The sequence below is a fragment of the Aphelocoma coerulescens genome, chromosome 7 (genome assembly GCF_041296385.1).
Source record: "Aphelocoma coerulescens isolate FSJ_1873_10779 chromosome 7, UR_Acoe_1.0, whole genome shotgun sequence".
In the NCBI taxonomy this organism is placed as follows: domain Eukaryota; kingdom Metazoa; phylum Chordata; class Aves; order Passeriformes; family Corvidae; genus Aphelocoma; species Aphelocoma coerulescens.
Window position 1 is genome coordinate 12,897,471 of NC_091021.1, and position 24,491 is coordinate 12,921,961.

Here is a 24,491-nt window from a genome sequence, read left to right on the forward strand (position 1 = left end):
CTCATCCTTTTTAATTTGCCTTCTGGTGGGTACTGTACCATGGGTAGGGCAATCTTTGAAAGAGATTTTTCTTAAAAATACTTCTCTGCTGGTTAAAGTCTCCAAATATAAGAAAATATGATACTTACAGTTCCCGGATCTCAGGCAGGAGGGTCTCTGGAAGTACTCTGATGTCTGCATCAGGCTCTGGGGGTTTGGATTCCCAGGTAAATCTCGTGGTTTTGGAAAGCCACAAATTCCTAGACTTTTAATGGTGCTCCCAGGGGAGCTTACTGTGGCTTTGAGGCACCCTTGGATACAGAGCTCCTGGAAGGCTTGCAGGAGGAGCTGCCTACTGTGTGGCTGCCTTCTGCCAGAAGGGTCCAAGGTCAAGGCCTTGAACTCTAAGTAAGGGAGGCATCTCCCAGGTGGACTGAGGGGACCACTGAGGGGCTAGAAGGGCAGGATTTTTCCCATGTTACAAGGGTTTTCACACCAGTGGATGTAGGAGCAGGCATGGTACTTGGTCTTGGTTATTTCTTCCAGTGCACCAGCTAAGGAGCTTCTGCAGCTCCTTGAATCTGGGTTTGATGATTAGACATTGCAGCACTGAGCTGTGGTGGAGTTCATGGGCCTAAACCCCCTGCCTGAGACTCCCCAGAGCATTCCACACCCAGCCCTATGCTCTGGCAGCTTTCAGAGAGAAGGATATTTCCCCTCCTTCACTATCTTCCTGCCCCTCCTCAGAAAGACCAGAAGTCCATCAGGAATGTCAGTCCTCTCTCCTGCAGGAACCTTTGGACTTCATCGCTGTGATGAAATCAGCCAAAAGCAATGAGTTAATGTTTGACCAGGACCACACAAGCTGCACAAGGAAACCATGTGCAAGACCTTCTCTTCATCCTTATTTGCTTTACAAGGCGAGCAAATTCTGTTATGACATCTCCTTCCCCTTGCACTGCCACCTCCCCTCCTCACTTCACCCTGTAAGAGATGTGAGAAAGATCCATGCAGAGCAGAGACGTGGGGTCTTTGGAGCCCTGGAAAGAGCATGCCCATTCAAGCTCTAGCTCTTCTTTTAAAGTCAGGACAATTAATTTTTAAAAAGCTACCCTTGTAGTTCTCAGATCAAAATTAACAATATTTGGGTTAATATGTGAAATCAGCTGGTTTTCTGATAGAATGGAGCTAGCATCCTCCTTCTTTCCTTAGGGACTGAGGGGGACCTTCCAGGTCTGAGGCTTACCATACCTTTTCAGTGAAAGCACACTGAGGGCAAGTGAAAATATTCTGGGAGTGTGTGTACATAGCTCTGGACTGTCTTGTTAAAAGAGTTCTTGTTTAACTAAATACTCTCCAAAATAGTGGTCCCATCTAGAGGCCTGAGTACTACCACTATGAGAAGGTAGTGAAAAGCATCTCAGATAATCGTGTCACCATTAAAACCAGACAAAGTCTCCAAGAGAAGCAGGAGTAAATTCCATCCATTTTAAGCATCGACAAATATGAAACTTGGCATTGAAGCTTAAACATGCTAAAAAAACTCAGTCCATTGTTTATAGTAAGTGACTTCCAATTTTCTATAATTTAGTTCAAGGCATTAGCATTCATTTAGATATTAAAAATGAAGTTGTAAGGCTCATCTGGAAAGCAAGACAAGTAAGATAAGAGCTTGTGTCAAGGGCTGAACTTTCATTGACTTGAAAGTTCTTGTGTGTTTATCATGTAGGTGCAATATGATGCATTTAGAGGTAAATAAGAAGGAATTATTAGTAAAGTTAGGTACTGTTTAAAAATAAGAAAGTGCACATTACTGAATCAGTGTAAGAAAGTAATAGATGTAATCAGCATCACTGCAGCAGTTCAGTCCAAAGTGCTTTCCTAGCATTTAAGATTATAAATTAATCTCATTTCTGACTGACACTGCAGGCAAATATCTGAAGTGCAGCAACAAAGTCATGAAACACAAGGAGTGTGCAGTTTTGGGGATCACAATATAAGAAAGACATTAGGCTATTAGAGAACATCCAAGGGGGGGTAACAAAGATGGTGAAGGGCCTTGAGGGGAAGCCATATGAGCAGTGACTGAGGTCACTTGGTCTGTTCAGCCTGGAGAAGAGGACATTGAGGGGAGAGCCCATTGCAGTCACAACTTCCCTGTGAGGGGAAGAGGAGAGGCAGACACTGATCTCTTCTGTGTGATGACCAGTGACAGGACCCGAGGGAGTGGCCTGAAGTTGTGTCAGGGGAGGTTTAGGTTGGATACCAGAAAAAGATTCATCACCCAGAGGGTGGCTGGGCACTGGAACAGGCTCCCCAGGGAAGTGGTCACAGCACCAAGCCGGACAGAGCTCGAGAAGTGTTTGGACAATGCTCCCAGACACATGGTGTGACTCCTGAGGGTGGTGCTGTGTAGGGCCAGGAGTTCAGCTCCCTAATTCTTGTGGGTCCCTTCTAACTCAGTTTATTTTGTGATTCTGTGTCTCTTCCCCAATTTGTACCTTCCCCTGCACTGATTTCTGGGAGGAGGGGTACAAATGCCCACAAAAGCAAGGCTAGTGTGGAAAACAGATCCCATCCCAACACCATCCTGTCATCAGACATTGTCACGCAATGGCTTGTGACACTGGTGGATACTTTGTTGTGTACATATTGCAAAATGTCCTGTTCTGGCTTGGACTCTGCATGTCTGAAGGACACTTGTTTCTGATGTAACAGACAGCATGTTCGATCCTTTAAGCAGATCCAAGATGTACTGGCTCCAGTGAAAGCTGCAGTTTGTCAAAGAACCAAAGCTGGGCTCTCAGTGGTTAAAGACAGGAGCTCTAGCAGTGTATAAAATTGGCATCTAGCACAGAGTTAACCCTGAGTGATAACAGGTAAAAGAGGGCAAAAGCATAATAAAATACAGGTCTCTACTGTAGGTATTTACACAGTATTGACATTGTTAGCTGTGCTTAGAGATTTATGTCAAGTGTTAACTGCGCTGTCATAAAACAATAAAGTACTTCTGTGAAGGGCTTAAGGCAAAGGGGAGGCAGAGAAGTCTCACTATATAAGGCCCTTCTCCTGCATCTGTGGTAATCCATGGGAATGTTTCCATAGCTGTCGGCAGGAGTTGTGTGGAGGCCTGCTAGGGGAGGGCAAGCAGAAGCACATTTGCTATGTTTAGAGCTGGTAACTAATGATTTTGTCTCGAGGAGGATATTGGCATCACCAAATTCTAGGAGCTAACACAGCTGATAAGTCCACCTTGCAATAAGTGGAGAGAGATTAAGATTCCTCCTGGCAGAAGGGATGTCCTTTGGTGTTTCATAGAAATGTTGACAAGGACTCATAAAATTTGAGAGATAACAAATAAGAGAACTACTGTGCGCCAGGTGGCCATGAAGGGAAAACGGCAAGAGTCCAGTGTTCCAGGGTTTCTACACAGTGTACCCTGGACTCTGCACACTACCAGCTCTAGGCTGTTGCAACTCTGCTGCTCACACTGGGCTCACAGTAGGCTCCCGCTCAGCATTTTGGCTGCAGGACCAGACTCCTCAGCTGAGCTCAGTGTTTATATGTAGCAGACCAAACTGAAATGCCAATCCCAATCAGAGCACCCAGGAGTTTAGATCCAGGCATGGTGCCTGCCTGTCCATGGGTCTGTAGCTCCAGTTTGTCCTCCCTGCTCGTTGTGTCTGCTCTTCATGAGGTTATGGCAAGATTTCTTCTCCAAGCCATGCCGATACATGAGACTTCCTAGAAAAATATTGCTCTTCCACTAGAGGTGGTTCCTATGTAGTTGTTCCCTCTTTAGATGCCACTGTATGGGAAGGTGTTTTCTTGCTTCTTTCCAGATGCAGGGGGTAATTCTTTTTCATCAAAACATTTAGTAGAAGTCTTCTGCACCAGAGCAGCCCCACAGCTGTCCTGAGAGGGGTAGGAGAATTACCTGCTTCCTGACCCTGCTCTGAACAATGCTTCTCAAAGGTCAGTCAGCTTCAAGTAAGAGAAGCAACTCTGTCAGAGGTATTCAGAGCCCTTCATAAACTTGAGTGTTGCTTCGTGCCTGGCTTTCACTGTCAGGAACCAGAGTGCTCCACACCTGCTGGTCTTCACTGTTCTTGGAGGGAGCTGATAGGAGCTGTTTGGAAAACAGATGGGTAGGTGTTGAGTGCTTCAGCATGTGACCCCATGTCAGTAAACTGTCTAAATTCATTTTGAGCGAAGGAAACTGGATGAGCCTTCCATACTTCTTTCTCAAAAGCATTGTCCATGCCATTTCCTGTCCTAGATTTTATCTTAAAAGCTAATGAACAGAGCTGAAATCTGTCCCTCACTTGTCAGATACATCAGCTTTCAAACTCCAGGGCTAACTTCATACTGGGATAGCTTTCAAAGTCTGTGGGTCACTCTTGCCATATTTCAGTGTGAGACTGAGTGAGTCCCTCCTGAGTCCTGGGTGGTGTCACAGTGGCAATAAACAGCTTCAGTCCCATGGCACTTGTTGTCCCTTTCATCCCTCCAGTCCTCAGTTTCAGTGGTGCTGGAGACGTGGCCCAGATTCATTCCCCTACTCCCAACAGCACCACAAGCTCGTACTCCACAGGACCACCACCTACCCCAGCAGAGTGCTGTAGGACACCCTGTCCTTGCATCCCACTGTCCTGGTGCAAAATGCTGATATGTTAAGCTCAGTTTAGAAAGAGGTGAGCAGTCTCCCATGTGTACCCAGAGCAGAGTGCCCCAGCACCAGCATCTTCTTGCCTTTGTGTGTGACCTTTTCCCATGAATATCTCAGTGGTGTCCTCATCACATGAGTTCTTCAGCCTCTGGCTTGGTGGGACAGCCTGGGAGATTGAGATGACCCTTTTAGATTGCACATCTCTTGCTCTGCATAGTCACACGTTAAAATTATTCGCTTTACCCTTCCATGTGGGAATACGGGGGGGGGGCTGGAGCAAGCTGCCTGGGACGGGCAGGGACGTGCCCGCCGGAGAAACGCGGAGTGTGTTTCTCGCTCCTCACACTTTTCTTTTTTTATTGACCAGCCTCAGTGATTGGAAAGGACCCATGTCCCGTGTTCCACCCCCACCCCCCCGCCCGGCCCCCTCTTCTTCCCCAGCCGCACAATTGTCACCGCCAATTAGTGCATTGTTAGGGCACACAATGGCGCTGTGGCCACTGGAATGGGCCGCTTTTGTGCGTCTCCAGTCGGCTGTAGGGGCAGTCAAGATTCATTTAGGGCCTTACACAACATGGACAGAAAATACTATCAGAAAAGCAAAAGGGGGAAAGAAAAAGGGAGAGGTAGCGGGGGGGCGGAGAGCCCGCTATTCAGGGGTTAGCCCAGCCGCATGAAAGGCCCAAGAAGCAGTGCCACATTGAAGACGCCCCTCGGAACACAAAAAGGAACCAGGGCTTAATAGTAATTAGTGGGCAAACTGCAAAGCGCACCGTGGCTCTCCAGTGAATTGTTCCTGCACTTACTGCCATAGCTGCCCCTTCCCCCTTCCCTCCGATCTGACTGGGAGGGGAGCAGCTCGGGGGTGGGAACTGGCAGCCCTCCTTTACCCACCGGCTCTGGGGAGGCCTCACCAAGCTCTTCTTTGTGGCAGGTAAATTGGATTTCATTCTCTAAAGCTCGTAGCCAATTACAGGAGGTACTTTGCAGCCAGGGCAGGGCTTTGGTTTCAGAGTCAGCACCGTGCCTGTGTCCAAGACCTTTAAAAGAGCCCTGTCCCTTCTTGCAGCCTGGCACTACACACCTTGAGGCTGAGCTGTGTTTGTCCGTGGCCTGCCCCTCTTTCCCCAGCAGAGACTTGGAGGCCACTGCTGTTGTTTTGCTTCTGTTGTTTCCCCCTTTGCTCATAAAATAATCACCTGCACAGGTTTTTATGATCTATTATGGGAAAGGCCTGATAGCACCTTGGTCAGCTTAGTAAAGGTGAGGAATCTTCTCAGGCTGAAGACCAAACCTTGTCCATCCTTCCAAAAGTCTGTGCAGTGCAAACAGCACTTGCCTCCACCTCCCTCTCCTCACATCTATGCCAGCTCTCAGTCACACTAAGGCCTTCATTGGTACATACAGAAGTTCTTAAAGAACATTTTGGCCCAGCACACCTTGGGATTGTCGTAGGCAGCTGCATTAGCATGCAGCTGAATATGTTTGATCCCTACTTCTGTAGAGATCAGGTTGCTGCTGCTATCAGTTTCAGCTCATCTCCTGAACTTCTTGTACTAGGTTTAGTCAGGGGCCTATGTGTGTAACAGAGTTAGCTGTGTCTCTGTAATATGCAAAATTAAAAGAGCCACAAGGCAGGTTTGACCTTACATAAACGTGGTTAAGTATTGAGGAGAAATTCAGGGCATCTTAGCCCCAATGGAAAGCACACAGACGTGCAAAATTAAGAATCATTTCCTTTTATGCTGTTAGGGAATATAAATAAAATCTATGGGAGAAAGCTGCAGGGTCTGATGATTAGTTGGTTGACTCTTCTTAGATAATGGATGTGTGTTTCAGCTATCCTTGAGTATAGGGCTGCTGGAACAGGTGCTCATCTCAAGCACTACACACAATCCCACAGATTTAAACTGGGCTCTTGCAGATTAAACTCAGTGTAGTTAGACCAGGCACCAACTGACCAAATTTAGTAGTCTCAGCTGGAAATGTTTCCAAACTGCAGCATGTGAGATACACACACAGAGTTCTGAACCACCAGCTCACTTCTGGTAGAGATTGAAAATGCCTCCTTGTTTCCTCTGTACGAGTACAACACTCTCCCATCTCCTAGATACCCAAGCAAGCTTAGGAAATACAGATGCTGCTCCAGTACCAGTCTTTTTCCGTGACCTAGAAGCCACAGCCACTCTGAATGTCTATACAAAATAGATTTAGTTGTATTAGAACAGTGAAAATAAGATTCACAACCAAGACTTTTTGTGTGTCGGAAATCCCATCAAGGGTTTCATGTGAGGCTGTGGGCAGCACAGTGGGCATCAAGGGCTCAGCTGGTGTTGCTGGGATGGCTGCTGCAATACAAACACAATCAGGGAGCTCACAGTGTCTCACAGATAGAGCTGGTTGAAGGCGCTGTCTCGCAACACAGAACGTGTCTGTCTCTCACCAGCAACAGCACATCCTCTCTCTGCTAATTAGCAACATCCTTGGCAAAGTCTCAGCTGAAAGGATTACACTGTCTTCTCACCTTGCTCTATTCCTTCCTCCCTCAAAGAGGGATGTTTAGTCCCATCAGGATGCAGCCTGGCTGGCCCAGGTAAGGAATCTGCCTTGTTTCCCTCCAGACTGCTTGTGTACCAGAAGAGGATTTTGTCTCCAGGACAGTAAGTCTGGCCCTGACTGAAGGGAGGTGCAGCCTTGCCTCTCTGCAGCAGAGACAGAGGTTGTCAGTCTCGTGTGCTCTAGTGGAACAGAGACAGGGAGCAGCATCTGCAGCAGCAGCCAGAACGCTGTTTGTTCAGCTTAGGACTGTGGGGGTTGATTTCCCAGCTCTCTCTGGCCATAGAAGCAAACCACAGAACTTTCATGTCTGCAAGAACAAGGAGAATTATCTTTCCTTCCTCTGTTTTTGTGTTCCCTGTCTGCTCAGCCCAAGAGCAGTTTGAACTGCAGGTACATTCAGCACCTGGCACAGGTGGAAGCTTGCGCAGGAATTTCTGTGAGTGCACTCAGTAGAATCCTGTCTGCCTTGCGATGGTGTAATGGCTGGGGGTTTGGCAGTGCCAGTCTGGGAGACATGGAGAAGGGCTCAGCTGCTCCTTTGTCCCAAACAGTGGGACAGTTAATTTACCAGCATAAGGGAAATACATTTACAGCGTGAATTCTTCTGCAGCTGGACAGACTTTTCTGAGCAAAAAGCTGAGCCAAGCTACTGTAGCGTTTTCATGCCATAGGGAGGATGCTGGCCTACATGAGCCCCATCTTTGCAGCAATTGTGCTACCTTTTTTGTCAGCTTGTTGCTTATACAAAATCAGTTTGATTGTATCAGTTTGGTAAAAAAAAGCCTGTAAGAGGACTGCACAACCTTGTCATCTGTATTTTTGGCAACTCTGTGCTAGCACTTGTGGAGTATTTTGGAGCACTTTCTTGCATCACCACGTCATGTCCCAAGCAGGATAACATAACTGTGTGCTTGATGTTGCTGTACGTGGCAGTGAGGTACAGGATTTGGAGAATGGATTCCTTCTTTTGCCCAGAAAATCTCCTGATGTGCTCCAATTCTGTTAACACTAGTCCTTGCCCTACGGCCACAGAGAGCTGGGAAATCAACCACTCAGCCTTGAGCTGGAAAAAGACCATTTTGGCTCCTGCTGCAGATGCTGCTCCCCGTTTCTGCTCCACTACAGCACATAAGGGTCACTTGCATGTGTTAATCCTTTCACATCTGACTAATACCTGAATGGGAAGGTTGCTAGCAATGTCCTTTCCAAAATCACTTTGACCTGTGTATTGTATTATGCTGTGAATGACTTGCAGAAGGAAGTAATCAAAATGTGTATAGTTCTAGCTAGTGCTAATTGCCTTTTCATCTGTTTCTGGCTCTTTTTATTATGTCCAATAAATGTTGATTATGCAGGGATTTAAATCTGTGTTTCAATGTAGTTTCATTCACGTGATGTGAATGACACAACTCACTAAATCTTAGCTCCAAATATTCTTCTTGCTCTGTGTCAAGCACTTCAAGGATGTCAAAAGCAGATAGGGAAAAGCTGAAGTGCCTGATCTTAGCAAGAATGCCTAAAAGGTCAGGTAGAGGACATTTTTTCAGGAGGTCTCTGGCTTCGATACTTTCTGGTTCATGGAAACATGAAAACACAGCATCTGTGTATTGTATATGAACATTCTTCTAGGGTAATACAGATAAGTACATGTACAGGATAAAGTTTTCAATTGCATAATTTTTGATTGCTTCTGATCTTAATGCAATATGGCATGTTGCAAAGGTGTCCAGTTTTTGGCAATAAAGATCCCTTAAGGTTGCCTCAAGAGAGCCCAGAATCACTGCATCTGGAAAGTCTTGATCACAGTGTCTTGAGAGGTTAGTGAAGAACTGCAGTCACACTGACTTATGTGTTTGAAACTTATTTTAAATAAAATTTTAATTTTAAGGCCAGGAGAGACCACCCATAACTGCAGATGTTCATACTGAGAGCAGTTTCTTTGTAAAGTGTCCATTCAGCAGAGACAGAAAATTTATTGGAAACATTGCTGTTTTGACCAACTTTCTCTGAAAATCAGGCAGGACCTAAGAGACAAATGCTCACCAGGCAGATTCCTGCCTGAAGTCTGCCCAGTTTCCCAGCAAGATCTGTCACTCCAGGATTTCCATGTCCCCCACTCTGGGTCCTCCCCCATCCTGCATCCTGTGCTCCTAAGGCCTTCCTGGGCAGCGGGCTTCTAAGACTTCTCCACATTTTGACAGGAAACCTTCTAGCTTTTCCTGGTGCTGCAGGATTGCTCAGAAGTCTGGGCAGCTTGCCCTGTTTGGAACAAACTGGTGTGTTTTACGTTGTTTTTTGATGTTGGAATTTTCCACAAAACAGAAACCGTAAGTTATAGCCAGCTTCAGTCCGGGCTGCTTGACTGTTCTCCAGAGGATTGGCCATTACAGCCTTGCATCCTAACTCTGAAATACTCGTGTGGTTCATGGGAAATGCCCTGCTCTCTAATTTAGGAAAAGGCCTGAGCTGCTCAGACCACTAGAGTGGCATGCACTGGCCCCTTGCTTGAGAAAAAAATCTCAGATTCCATGCTTCAAGGCTGCTCATTTTGCAGCTTTCCTGAGAGCTCGGTTCACTTACAGCTATAAGCATACAAGTATATGTTCCATGCAATAACCTGGCTTGGAAATCCCAATGGAGTAAAGAATTTAACCCTGAAAAATATTTGGAGTAACTTCTTTGCAATGTATAGAGCAGCAAGAGTTTTAGAAACAATCTCACTGTATTTAAACAGTCATTACTGCTTTCTGGGTAAATAACACATGTTTTTAAAATGGTCTCTATACACAGTAGACACTAACACAATAAATCCTAATTGCTCTGAAGGACCCATTAGGCTGTATCAGGTCAATACATGGCGGAGGTTTTTTGAAAGTCACTCACCCTGTTGTTATATAAGCCACAAATTGAAAGTCCATAAATAAGTATTTGCCAAATGAAGAGTGAGGGCTTTGCCAGGGCCATTCTAATTTATCATGTCAACTTCACTATGGGGACTGTTTTCTTTTCAAGGGGCCATGAGAAAAAAAGAAAAAAGCATAACGTGATGTGTTTCAAAAACTACGTATCTGAAAAGTTTCAGATGTTTCAGGCTGCACTAAACCCCCCAAGAAAATAAAATGTAAGGAACTTCACTGTCTGGGATGGGAATAACCCCTCAGTATTCCAACTGTGGCTCATGGAGAGGTTCTCAGTGCCAAAGAAAAGTAATTACATACATTTTATGTGCACTTATATGTACAAGTGTAGTTAATTAATAAGTGATGAGTTTGGCAAAATTAGTTTTAGGTGCAGCCATCTTCCTGATTTTACTTTGGTCTACTTGAACTTCTGGTGGCATTTTCAAACTTCAGCACTTGTGTTAGGTGTTTATAAAGTCTGTGTCACTGTTAGAAATCAAGTTTTGGATTCATTCACTCAGAAGTTTTCAAGTTCCATGTAACTTTTTGGATATGGCTACAGTTTGGCATGGTTTTGTTTTCCTGCAATATGTTAAGGTGTGTAATTGAACAGGTGTATATAAAAACAAATTGTATTGATGTAAGCTAGGATTTTTAAGGGAATTTCAACAAGGCATGGTGAAAAGCATTCAAGTGATTTAAATTCCTGTCCCCAGGTCACAGCCTTTAATTCATCTGGGCACATGAGAAATGTTCACCCCTGCTACTGTTGCACTTCAGTAGGATCTGCCTGCCAGGGTCCCTCTGTCTCAGTGATTTGCACTTTGCTCTTCCTGCTCGCAAAGGGCCAAGATCCCTCTGCCTCCCTGCCTGCCAGGTCCCTCCTACCTGTAGAGCAGCAAGGACCTTGGTCTTATTTAGGAGTCCCCCGCTCCAGGTGCTGTTACCAGGTGAGGTCAGTCTCGTTTGCAGCACAGGCAGCCTGGAGCTGCAGCTCTCAGGTGGGAAGGCAAACACTTGCCACGGGTGGAAGCAGAAGCACACCTGCCTTGGCGCAGCGTGCAGCCGTGTCCTCTGTGTGGGGTGAACACCGACATCCTTTTGTACCAGTACACAGTGGGTCTGCTGTGCTGGCACTGGCTGCACCATGATGCCAAATGTGCTGTCTGTGCCTGCACTCATGACAGGCAGTAAGGCACAGTCTTGTGCTGCTGCAAACCACCTTATGGTCCCCAGCACCCCCTCGCTCAAGCAGTTTGTTATCAGGGGTCACTGCTAATTCGAGCAATGCCTGAGCCAGCACAGCTCCAGCTGGGGTGACTGGCAGGCTGCCCACCAGCACCAGGAGACCGGAGTCACCTGCACTGGGCCCCCACCGCTCCCTTCCTGGGAGCTGGAGACTTGTCATCAGTGCAGACAAAACCAGGATTTGACGCTTCAAGCAAGAAGGGTCGAGGGCCAGGGATGGTGTTCTGATCCTATGACAAGAGGGGCAGGAGTTTCCTGCCCTGCTTTGGTACCAGCAAAGCCAAGAGCGAGATCATTGCTCCCTGGCTTTGTCCCTGCCCAAAGCCTGGGTTGAAAAGCTCTTTGCGAAAGTCTGCTGAGTCCTCTAACAAGGGCAAGGGCAATAGCCAGTCTTTACAAAGGAAACCCACTTAGTCCTTTTCTAAAGTCTTTTAAAAGTCATGGTATCCTTCACAAAAGCAGTTTGTCCAGGTAAACAGTGTGTGCTCACAATCAGCAGTGAAAGAACGAAATACAGAAATATTTGTCACCTTTTAACTTTCTGCTTCTACCAGGAACTGCTGCATCCCAGCTGAAAATGCCTCAGTGGGTGGAAGGTATGTCTGTGAGGACACGTCTCGTCAGTCCATGCCTGTATCCTCTGGGCTGGAGCCAGGAGCAGGGATTAGCTGAACTCCCAAGCAGATCTGTCTAGTATGGTGGAGCTTCATGGACGCTTTCTGCACATGGATAAAAGGTAAAGCAATTTTTAATAATTTAAGAGTTTTTTAACAACAAAAGCATTTTCTTACGGCCAGGAAACTCTTTTTTGTCTGCAGGGTTTGACACAGTAAATTTTGTGCAGACACATTTTCTGTTACTAATAGTGCTGGATGCACATAAAGCACTGTACTCTCATACGATACTGAAGAGATAAGTAACAAACATTTCAACTGCACTTGCACTTACACCATATTTAATCCTGTTCTGGTTGTTCTGCTACATATTCATAAAAAAACAAAAAGGAAACAGAAGCACAGAGCAAGCCAACAGATGTCTACCTGGCTCTTAATTGGATTTTATGTGTCCCCAGTGTAGCAAATACAACATTATTTACAGCCAGGCTCTAAGAATTAGATACATCTGGAGGAGTGGCAAAACCTGAACCAGGCTACAAGAGTTGATAGATTAACTGAAATTAAGAGCTGCCCCATTTTCTCCTTATCGTCTCCCTTCCCACCTATGTATTTGTTCCCCATTGTGTGTCAAATCAAACTAAGATATTGCCCAAGAGAACGCTTATAAAAATGAAAAATGCCAACAAAAAGGAGAATTTCTGCTCTTATGGAGCTTCATCAGCATTTTCTAATTGTACAGCAATGATGATAATAAAAAGGCTGCCCTCTGCTCTCAGCTATAATTTGGATAATCAACTGACAGCCATAATGAAACTGTCTGTGATTGCTTTCTGCTGGTCTGCTAGTTCGCAGAAACTCGTTGGGGAGAATTAAAAGTTATGACTCCTGCTACAAGGATATGCCACTGTCTTCCAAAGGAACATGTGACTTGTAATTTTCTTCTGTATAGCTCTATTACAGGGAAAATTTACAGTGTAAAGCAAGGAGGTATTGGGATGTGAGATTTTTTTTCCCCTTTTTTTAGAAAAATGTTGTTAAGCATCAAAGTTGACAGTGCCAAATAATATGCATGCCTAGGCTGGGTGGACATGGATTTCAGACCTCACAGTCTCTTGCCTTAAAATCCCTGATGACTTTGGTCATCAGCAGCCATCTCTGTCCGTGGGTACATCAGCCACTGGCCACAGAGCAATAAACAAGCCAGGTTTTACTTCTGGGAAAAAGGCAGGAGCTAAGTCATGCTTTCAGTCTTTGCTTTGGGCTCTGGGTGCAGTTAGGGGTATTTTGGGTGCTGGTGTTCCCTAGCACCAGGCCTTGAATGCAAGCTGTCTGTACCTGTGATGTGCTGTGGGTATGTCTTGACTAGCAGATCCAGGGCTGGATGCAAGTACTTTAGTCCAAATTGCCTTTCCATCGACATCCACTGAGGTGGTGAGCAGCTCCTGTACAAGGGCTAGGGAGCAGCCTTCTGCCTTGGCCAGAATACAGGCTCTGCTATAGCAGTTGCAGTCTGTGACCCCCGAATCTGGCTTCTGAAACAGGTCGGTTCCCCTGTGTGCCCCGAACATGTGGGCTTCAGGGCTTTCAGGGAAGCGGCTGAAAATCAGGCTGGCAATTTCGGTGTTTGTGAATGCATGGATTGGAGTATTGGAATTCCTGGCAGCTGAGCGTGACCACTTCGGCGGCCCTGGCAGGACCCCGCGATCCCAGGGCGCTGGGCAGGGCCCTGGGCAGGGCCCTCAGCCCCGACACGGTCTCGTCGTTGGTTCGCGCTGCGCTCCAGCGCCTGCCACCCGCCTGGGAGGGAAGGAAGGGGCTGGGGAAGCGACTCCGAGGCGGAGCGGAGGGCGACCAGAATCCGGGCCAGGAATGCGGTAGCGCAGCTGCCTGCACCTGGGCAGGGACGGTTTCCCTTCCCGCCGAGGCTCAGCGTTCCGGGAATCGGGAGCGCTGCCCCGCCGGGCAGCTGGGACGCGGCAGCGCCGGTAGATGCTACCCATGCCCCTTGTACCCGGGCTGATGTGCCATTGCCGGAGCAAGGCAAATCCGGCCAGGACCTCTGCACGTCTTCCCGTCCCCGTTTCCCCCCGTTCGTCCCAATCCCGTTACGGCGGAGGGAGACCCCGGCCCCCTCCCGCGAAGACGGGCTGAAGGGCCCGAGGAGGAAGGGGCGACGCGGCAGCAGCACCGCGGGCACCGCCCGCCCTCCTCCTCCAGCCGCTGCCCCCGGCCCGCTTGGCTCTTCGCGCCGAGCCGGGGAAGCCGGGCCAGGCCGTCGCGGCGCTGAGGGGGCGGAGGGTGCCGGGTCTCGGGAGGGCCCCGGCGGGCAAGAGGGGAAGGAGATGCACAGATGCGGAGCAGTCAGTGGTGTGGCAGCACCGTCATCTTCTCACTTCGCCGCCTGCCCCCGGGCCGCCGTGGGTCTCCGAGCGCCGGCGGACGGGAACCCGGCGGGCCGCCTCTAGCAGGCGGGGGCCGGGGCAGTTTCGCCGCAGCGGCACTCGGTGCCCGGAGTGGGGGCGGCCTCGGGGAGCCCCGGCGGGGCGGGGCCAGTGGCGGGGGCGGGGCCGGGGCGGTCCCGGGGCGGCCCCGAGGCCGGACCGGGGCGGGGCGCGGGGCGGGGCGCGGGCGCGGCGCGGAGCGGGGGCGCCCGCCCGCCCCAGAGCGCAGGTGGCGGCGGCGGCGGCGGTCCGGGTCCCGCTGTTGCTCCCGGCGGGGCCTCGCTCCCGGCGCGGAGGCGGCAGGTGCCCAGGACATGCGGCGGCGGTAGGACGCGCGGCGGCGATGGGCGGCCGGGGGCTGCCGGTGCCGCTGCTGCTGGGGCTGCCGCTGCTGCTGGGGCTGCCGGCGGCGGGGCGCGCCGCCTCCAAGGCGCTGGTGTGCCAGGAGATCACGGTGCCGATGTGCAAGGGCATCGGCTACAACCTCACCTACATGCCCAACCAGTTCAACCACGACACGCAGGACGAGGCCGGGCTGGAGGTGCACCAGTTCTGGCCGCTGGTGGAGATCCAGTGCTCCCCGGACCTGCGCTTCTTCCTCTGCAGCATGTACACCCCTATCTGCCTGTCCGACTACACGAAGCCGCTGCCTCCCTGCCGCTCCGTCTGCGAGCGGGCCAAGGCCGGCTGCTCGCCCATCATGCAGCAGTACGGCTTCGCCTGGCCCGAGAGGATGAGCTGCGACAGCCTGCCGGTGCTGGGGGACACCGAGGTGCTTTGCATGGGATACAACCACACGGAAGCCACCACCCTGCCGCCTTTCTTTGGGAAGCCCACACGCCCTGCCAAGGACATGGCCAAAAACCTGATGCCACTCGATGGGCAGCGCCTCTCAGGGCTGGACTGTGGTCAGACTTGCAAGTGCAAAGCACCCCTGATCCCCATCTCCAAGGAGTCGCATCCGCTGTACAACCGCATCAGGACTGGGAAGGTACTCAACTGCGCCATCCCCTGCTACCAGCCCTACTTCACCCAGGATGAGAAGACCTTTGCTACCTTCTGGATCGGCCTCTGGTCCATCCTCTGCTTCCTCTCCACCTCAACCACCGTGGCCACCTTCCTCATTGACATGGAGCGCTTCAAGTACCCTGAGCGCCCCATCATCTTCCTCTCTGCCTGCTACCTCTTCGTCTCCATGGGCTACATTGTGCGGCTGGTGGCAGGGCATGCCAATGTGGCTTGCAACCTGGAGCACCACCACATCCATTATGAAACTACAGGCCCTGCTCTCTGCACCGTGGTTTTCCTTCTCCTCTACTTCTTTGGCATGGCCAGCTCCATCTGGTGGGTCATCCTGTCCCTCACCTGGTTCCTGGCAGCTGGCATGAAGTGGGGCAATGAGGCCATTGCTAGCTACTCGCAGTACTTCCACCTGGCTGCCTGGCTCATCCCCAGTGCCAAATCCATTGCGGTCCTGGCACTGAGCTCTGTGGACGGTGACCCGGTGGCTGGGGTTTGCTATGTGGGCAACCAGAGCCTGGAGAATCTGCGGGGCTTTGTGCTGGCACCACTAGTGGTTTATCTCTTCACCGGCAGCCTCTTCCTGCTGGCTGGCTTCGTCTCGCTCTTTCGCATCCGCAGCGTGATCAAGCAGGGCGGCACCAAAACTGACAAACTGGAGAAGCTGATGATTCGCATTGGCATCTTCACCATGCTCTACACTGTGCCTGCCACCATTGTCATTGCCTGCTACATCTACGAGCAGCACAACCGGGAGGCCTGGGAGCAGGCACAGAACTGCTCCTGCCCGGGGCACCCTCACCACCCCAAGCCTGACTATGCTGTCTTCATGCTCAAGTACTTCATGTGCCTTGTGGTGGGGATCACCTCTGGTGTTTGGATCTGGTCTGGCAAGACACTCGAGTCCTGGAGGCGCTTCACCACCCGCTGCTGCCGGGGCAGGAAGCCTGCGGGCGCCTCTGTGTACGGTGAGGCCAGCCCGGCACTGGTGGGCAGGACGGTGCTGCCCAGTATGGCCTCCTACCACAAGCAGGTCCCACTGTCCCATGTGTGACCGGAGGGAGCCTCGGTGACCCCAGCCACAGGGAGGAGAGGGTTGCAAAGACCCTGGGCCACAGAAGAGGGGGTGACAGCTGGGCCACCCCTGGCATCCTCAGCCCCACCATGGTGGTGCTGCCTGGGACCGAGTGTGTGTGCCCATGGGCATGGAGCAGCTGCAGCCCCAGGCAGGGCAGGGGGAGGTGCTGCCAGCTATGTGGGGGCAGAGGGAGGCCTGGAGCCTGGCACTGCCATGTGTGCCCTACTTGGGGTCCCACATCCTGGTTGCAGTCCTGGGATGCTTCTGCCTGTGGGCCAGTCAGGTGGCAGTAGCCCTCGAGCACTGATTTGTGTCCCACAACAAGGCTCTGGGCAGGTCTTGCTGGTGCTTGCTGGGGTGAAAGAGCTGTAGCAGGCAGGGCAGGTGGTGGCCCCCAACCCCAGGTGGGGGCTGGCACTGCCACTGAGCCACTCACTAAAGCCCAGAGAGTGGGAGGGGATCAGGGAAAGCTGGCAGGGGGTGCTGCCTCTCTGGGTGCCCTGGGCAGAGCAGGAGACTGCCCTCAGTGCCCCCAGGCACAGCTCCATATTGAGGAGAAGAAGGCTGGGAGCCCTTGGTGTGAGGCAGCCGCTGGCCCCGCTCGGGCAGCAGCACAATGAGCCGGAGGGAAGGAGCCGCGCGGGCCGGGGCTTCACGGGTGGTGGTGACAGTGCAGGACAAAGGGGTCGTGGAGAGGATCTGCCACCCGGCCCTCAGGACGGGCAGGGACAGGGTCCCAGCTGTCTGCAGCACAGACGGGGACCAGGTGACTCCCCTGTGGTCCCTTCTGCCCTGGGCAAGCACATCCGGCTCCCTTCAGTCAGGGGCTCAGGACCGGCAGGAGTTGGCTCCGGTGGGCTCAGCGGGGTGGCACCGGCCCCCTGCTCCGCGCTGTACAGCCAGCTCCGCCGCCCATGGAGCCGCTCACCCCGGCTGCGCAAGGTGGTGAGGCTGCCGTCCCGGCGCGGGGTTTGCAGGGAGCCCTGGCACCGCTGGCTCCGGCACCGAGCGCGGCTCTCCTCAGGTGCCCTGGGAAGGGGCCGGTGCTGTCCCGAGCCCCTCGCCTCTGCAACGGGGTGAGTTCCTCGCGTCTCCCTTGTGCCGCGCGGGTTACCTGGGGCGAGGGAGGCAGGCCCGGTGCCCTGCCCGCCAGCTGTGGCGTAGCCAACCCTGAAAGGGTGGTTGCACCCCTGCAGTGAGTAGTGACTGCACGGGGGTGTCCCAGCCAGGCGGCAGGCTGTCTCTCCGGAGCAGCAGCTGGGTTTTCCAGTCAGTCGACTTCAGTACGTGTTGCTGCTTTTTTCAAAGCTGTGCCTCTGACAGAGACGGTACCAGGTTTGAGAGAAAGCAGTTAATTTAGGAAAACTTAGCAGAGCGCTTGTACTTCTTTTCCTCCAACTTCCCAAGCCTTTTTCACTTCCCTGGATCAGACAGCAGCTGAGCACTGACAGAACCATTGCCTGGCATTAAGCAGTGGTGACAGCTGGGTTTCAATAAGTAGAATAATGGGGGGGGGGCGGGGGGGGGGGGCTGTTGTCAAAGTCACTAAATGCAGCCAGGGCAAGGGGCTCCAGCTGTGGCACAGGATGAGGCTGGCTGCCTCTGGCTTCAGGCCACTTGTGAAAGCACCTGGGTTTAATGGTTTTTTTCCCCTGCCCTAAGCAGTGATCATGTATGTAACTACCCAGCCATTACTGGAGTCCTTTTTGCTCTCCTTCAAGCGTGGCACTGTGACCCAGCTGCTCAAGCACTGGAGAACAACTGCTGGCTTTGCTCCCACAGGACTGCAAGGATCTGAGGTTGTTCTCAACACCTTTGGACCACTTCAGTCAAAAAGGTTTCCACCTAATTTTAAAACCAAAGCCTGGGAAGTGAGGGAACACTCAAGTGGCACATCTCCAGATTTTAAAGGTACTGCGTGAGTGTCTCTGGGGTGTCCTGGATAGAGGAGACAGAGGTGCAAGGACGGAGGGCTCACCAGGGACTGTTCAGCCGCACCCATCCGCAACTCTTGCAATAGGGCTCACCCCCTCCAGAATGTTGGAGTTCTTTATTATGGACATAATTGCACCATATTGTGTTACAAACTGTAAATAGTTGTATTATAGCCTAATTTGTACACACAGAAGCCGTAGTGACCTTTGATACAGGTTAGGGACAGGTGTGTTCTCAGCAGTGAGGCGGGTCAGGCGCAGAGACGCTGTGGGTAGTCTTGTATTGTGATCCAGGGCATTAAATGATTCCAACCTGCTCCAGTCCACACCTTCCTGGACTCCTCTCTCTCTATAGTGCCTTTTGTAGATACAGCTAAACACACATCATGCAATACAATGAACAAAACCATGTCAAAGGTGGTATTTTGCTGTTTTTGTTTTTTCCAAAGTGCAACTGACTGTGTAAAGAAATCCAAGATTAGCTACAAACTGTTGCCTATTGAAAAATGCAAGAGCGTTTTCAGCTTTGATCTAAAGGTAGGGTAATACAATCAACTCGTGTTTGAGCCTGGCTTCTCAGCAACAAGTGGCAGGAGGGGGAAGGAGCTGTTTCCGTGTGCCCTGTCTGCTGTAGCCAATTTACATATTGGGTTTTGCCTCTTCCGTTACCCATGCTGTTCAATGTTGCTTAAATAACTGTACTATATTTTGTGAAAAGCTGAAGAAATTTTATTCAAAGAGAAGTATCAAGATTAGTTATTTATGAGGATAAAAAAATAGTGTGTGTTGTTTTCTTTACTTCTGCTTCTGTTATTTATTACCTTAAAAACTTACCTGTCAGGGGGACGGGGAGGTATGTGCTGGAGGGCCGTGCAGGGCTCTTTATCCCTGGGGATCGTGGGGAGCTGGTGAGGCAACTGCATTTGTGTGGCACAGGAATAGCATGTTCCATGTGCACGAACCCCACGCAGAGCTGCCCTTGGCACGGAGGATGCCACACATCTGTGCCCTCAGCGCCGGCGTGCCCAGGCTGGGTGGTGCAGCCAGGCTCTGCCCTGAGCCAGGTTCTGTGCTTGGGGGCAGCTGTGCTGGCTGTGCCCATGACCTCGCTGACAGGGCATTCCCCTGATGGGCCAAGGTCAGGCCTCGCTGCTAAAAGAGGGTTAACTATCAACTTTTATTGGCGTTCTGCAGTTTGCACAGTACGTGTCCCTCGCCCTGCGCTGAGATCAGCCCTGAAGAGGTGCCCTTTGATACTCCTAAGGCCAAGCAGATGACAGCTCCGAGCCAAGCGGGATGCGGCACGCTGGCCCTTTTGGGTGGCCGTGTTGCCATCTGCTGTGCGACCTCTCCTGTTGCGAGGAGCACTTGAGGTGGGACAGTAAGGGGTTAAGGCTGGCTCCGTGGTGACTAATGGTGCAGGACTCTGCTATCTAGTTAGGTGTGTAGGCACACACCAGGTCCCACTAGATAGGATCTCTTACCTGGAAGCAGCATTCCAGCACCCAGTACTGAACCTGACAGTCCCACAGCCTGACTCACCTGATTCTGCAGGAATCTGCCCCCCCATGCTCAAGTACAGGCAAAACACACAAAATTTGGACTGATCCTGTCGCTTGAGGGGCAGCAGTTTTGGGGTGTGGAGGGGACATGAACCATTTCAGCATCAGGTTCTTCCCAAGGAGCTGTGGACACTCACTGCCTGCTCCCGGAAGTAACTCCAGCACCTTGCTGGCAGCCTTGTTGTCATTCTTGCCTGCCAGGAAGCTGTTGTGTCCCCAGCTCCTCAGTAAACAGGAGTTTGGCAGCACTGCCATGCACCGCCTACCTCAAGCCACAGTTTCCAAGCAAGGGAAGGGCCTTTCCTGCAGGCAGCTGTGTGAATCACCTGCAGGACTCTGTCCCCGTGAGCACATACGTGATCCCGCACGGCCGGCCCAATGCTTGTGCTCCTGTGTCTCTCCTGTGCTCTCCAGGTTCTACTTGGTCAGCTTAAGCCACCCTCGAGGCAGCCACCGGCTTCCCTGGGGCTGAATGGTGGAAATGCAGCACAATTTCAAACTGGGTGGCATGGGGAATGACAATGTCTGATGGCATGGGGACCATGTGGTTCTTCAAATAGGTTTTAATATCATACATCAGAAGCCAAAGTGGTTATTTCACCTAGAACATGCCTTGCCTGTGAAGGCAGCCTGAGACTTTCCTAATCCTAAGACAAACAGGCCCATGTTCTGCCATTAAGTGCTGTTCTGCCAGTCCTTTGGGGGGTGGGTGTTAGTAAGGGCACTACAGTCACTTTGGCAGCACCCTGTAATTCACTCTGTGTTGGCAAACAGCTTATTTGGTGCAAGTGTAGTTTTCCCAGGTAACAATATGGAATGCCAGTTCTGTGTCATTGTCCTGCAATGCTGTGCTGTGCGAATTCCCAGGACAGGATGGGGGCTGCAGCCTGCCCAGTGCTGAGCTCTAAACGGAGCAGTTCACCCTGCCCTGAGTGTTCCTGCCAACCTCCTGTGCAAGCTCTCGCCTCAATGGCTCTTCTGTCCTCTTCTGCTTGCTCAGGGTATGCTTGACACCTATACTCTTATCCAGGAGCAATGGTCTTGACATTTATTCCATCCCTCAAGTGCCTGTCCTCTTAACTGCCAAACCCAAACTGAAGTAGTTCTCATAAAATTCCCTTGGAAACAAAATACACAGTCCCTGTACACAAAGGGAAGGGGCTGCTGGAGCCTGAGGGCATCATGTAGCCCACAAACAGCTCCATGGCTTCTTGCCCCTGCTGCCTGCGAACACACGCTGCTCCTGCTAGTCTGGCTGCTGCTCACATGACTCTTGCTGGGCCATAACACAGCTACTGTCTCTGCAAACAGCATTTACTGCCAGATGGGGAGTGCTACCCTGGAACTGAAAGCAGGCAGCAGTCACCTCAACATAGATTAAATATTACTCAGCTGTTGGATTAAAAAAAACAAGGTACATAGCCAGTTGCTCTTCCCTGGGAGCAGAGGTAGGTAACAGTCTCTGTAATTCCAGTATTCTGACCATGATTGCAATTTTTCTTTTGCCTCTTTGAGAAAAGTGTTTCCAGCATCTAGATTAGTGCAAATTGGAGGGTATTCCCCCTTCACAGTTCAGCAGAACCACCTAAATGCAATTCCTTCTGAAACACTATTACTGCCCTGCACTTCAAAAGGGAGCTGTATGGCTTACCTTTTATTGTTTAGCTGAGAAACACACTAGCTGTGTTTTCCAGAATCTAACTCTTGTAGGGGTACCAGAATGGTAAATGGAATTGCTATTTTTTCCCTCTTAAGAAGCTGAGTTGTAGTTCAGGCCTGCGGAACAGATCAAAATCCCATTGCTAATGTGCTCTGGGCTACAGTAAAACTAAAGCCAGGTAATATTCAAAGCAAAATTAGGTTCATAGCAGCTGTCTCCTGCAGGATGTATTGCAGAAGTAGCCCTCAGCTTGAGTTGTCAGTCACCTGCCATCCAGATCAGCAGGAAGAGTCTCCAACTCATCTGGCAAAAAAGGGAAACGAGTGCCCCCAGTCTCTGCTGAGCAGCTCACAGTGAGTGGCTGCTTTTGGAGCAGCCCCACAGCAAAGTGCACCAGACCGATCCCACACAGCTGAAGGCACCTGGAGGTGCTGAGGGAAGCAAAGCTCATTAGCAATTAGGTCACAAGTCAATCCAAGAGCTGGTCACTTGTAGCTTCCAATTTAGTGCTCCTCAAGGGAGGACTTAAAAATCATCAAATGGCCTCCAGAGAGACTGGCCCTACTTAAAGGCCATTAAAGTGCAAAGCAACTGTCACTGAATGGTTTATTTGAGCAGCCCGAGTCAAGTTCTAAATCCAAAGACCATGTGGGAAGATCTGGGCAGCCATGCAGGGCTGCACCCCTCCCAGGACTCTGCTGCCTGCTCCCAGACACTGCCAGCTCCCTGGGACCAAATGAGGGTGAGAGGCTGGTGTGGGGAATGGAGAGGCCGTAACACACACCACTGGGGTTTCCCTTTTTTTCCTTTTTTGAGGGGCAGGGGAATCCAACAACTGTACAGAACACACCCTTCACCTTTAACTTTAATTAAAATAGAGTTTATTAGCTTTTCTTTTAATACAAACATGAGAAAGGAAAACCACCTGAAGATGTAGTGTTATTTTCAATATTGAATTGTGATCAATACCTGAAGTGCCAAGTTCGGTGGGTTTGGGAGCCAGGGGCTGGCACATTTGCATACTGCAAAAGGCTGTATGCATCACTGAACAGCTGAGTGCAGCCACACTGATGATGGCACTCACACAGCCCCACTCCCAAAGGCAGATGGACTTGTTCAGTGTGAGTTTCTGGGCCTTGGCTGTAAGAGGAAGTGCACAAAACCCGTGTCATTCGGAGGGAGAGCTGCTCCTAGGACGCATGGCCTAGAACCTATTAGGATCCAAGAAGGGAAGATACTACAAAGACTTGTAACAGGAAGAGTCTAATAATACTTATCCTGTTTAGAGTTCAGTTTCAGAGCTTGAAAGTAAGCTCTGTTCCAAAGTCTCAGAAAGAGCAAACCCCAAGCCTCTAGAGCAGTTGAACAAGATAAAATTCACTTTGGGAAAAAAAAAAAAAAAAAAAAAAAGGGTTTATAGAAAGCTTTCTGGTAATTCTCAGTTGAACACAATATTTTTCCATCTACCTTGATAGGTAGTCCAGGATTCTCAAACTCATTATGAATATAACTTCCTCCCAGGAAACTGAAACCCAAGGAGAGCCAGATGGATGCACAATATCAGCTTTAGGAACTCACTGTATATAGCACAAGAGATCTGCAGTAGAACTCAGAGAAGCAGTGCTGCACACACGCCATTCACCACTGGATTGCTACACTGTTTGGGATGGTGATGATGTTTCCAGACCAACTTTTTCATTCAATGCCTCAGAAAAATACACAGATTACATCTCTTCCAGAGCAATATAAGTATTAGAAAATGAGAGAAGCACCATAATTCACAAGAAATGCAGCATGGACCCTATACATTTTAACAATACATAAAACCATATCTCTGCCCCCAGTCAAAACATTCAAAGTCTTTTGACAATCTTTACTGGAGTGAAGTTGTGAGTGCAGAGATGGAATTCCTTCCTGCTGGGCAGCTTCTTGTATGAACACATCACCAATAGTAGCAGCTTTTAGTAGCCAAACCAGGGAAAAGCCATCAACACGTGTCTATGCTACTGTTTTCAGCTCCAGAGTGGCTTTATACTTTAAGAGTCCCATGTGTTGTTTTTGTTAACACTGCATTGACCTGAAATACAAATGCAGTGAGACTCTGGATGACAGGGAAGAGGAGGGAAGAACATTGTAACTATAGTCATGTGGTTAGTGTTTAAATTCTAAAATTTAAAACTACTTATTATTAAAAACCTCGAGTTCACAGCTATAGGCCTACATAGTAAGCAAACATCTGTGGGGGAGAGAAGGAGATAAGTTTGTTTTTGCACCTCTGGATACATTAGAAGGAGGAGGGAGTTGATTTGACAAAGGTCTTGTCTTTTGCACCAAGTATGTTCTTCAGGCTCTGGGCTCCCTTGGCTGATTTACTCTCCTTGCTTCCTCCTGCTGGAAGACACCATCACCGCTGGCTTGTGTGCATGGAGTGGTGGATTCCTCCGGTTCTATGGATGCTGGTTCATGGTGCTGCACCTTGCTCTCTCCTCAGGAGAGGATGGCATTAGAACGGCGGATACCAACTAAGTTATCAGCACTGAAAGATCGTCTCATAGCAGCTTTTGACAAGTCTTTGTATTTGTCTTCACACAGTCGGGAGATTGCCTGGGTACCACAGACAGACACAAGTGAGAAGTCCGCATTAGTAAAGTCTGAGTGCTCCAAGGGGGGTGTTACAAGTGTAAAACACCTACAGCACAGGTGCTCTGCAGCAGTGACACAGATGGCTTTTTACCCAGAATGACAGTAAATAAGAACTACTCTGGAGGGAAAATAGTAGCGGGGTCTGCCCCAGGTTAACATGAACCCCAGCCATCAGAAAGGT

General features: G+C 50.2%; 2 protein-coding genes across 2 annotated transcripts in view; one reads left to right on the forward strand and one right to left on the reverse strand.

Moving 5' to 3' along the window:
* The first annotated feature begins 14,647 nt into the window (after positions 1–14,647).
* Positions 14,648–16,698, forward strand: FZD5 (frizzled class receptor 5). Its single transcript, XM_069022204.1, has one exon. The coding sequence runs from the start codon at positions 14,757–14,759 to the stop codon at positions 16,485–16,487; it is 1,731 nt and encodes a 576-aa protein (XP_068878305.1). The 5' UTR covers positions 14,648–14,756; the 3' UTR covers positions 16,488–16,698.
* A 5,833-nt stretch (positions 16,699–22,531) lies between these two features.
* The window catches only part of CCNYL1 (cyclin Y like 1), a 33,303-nt gene continuing 31,343 nt past the window's right edge, over positions 22,532–24,491 (reverse strand). Inside the window, exon 10 of the mRNA XM_069022205.1 lies at positions 22,532–24,271. Within this exon, the coding sequence (XP_068878306.1) occupies positions 24,155–24,271 (117 nt within the window). The 3' untranslated portion in view covers positions 22,532–24,154. The remainder of the gene's footprint in view (positions 24,272–24,491) is intronic.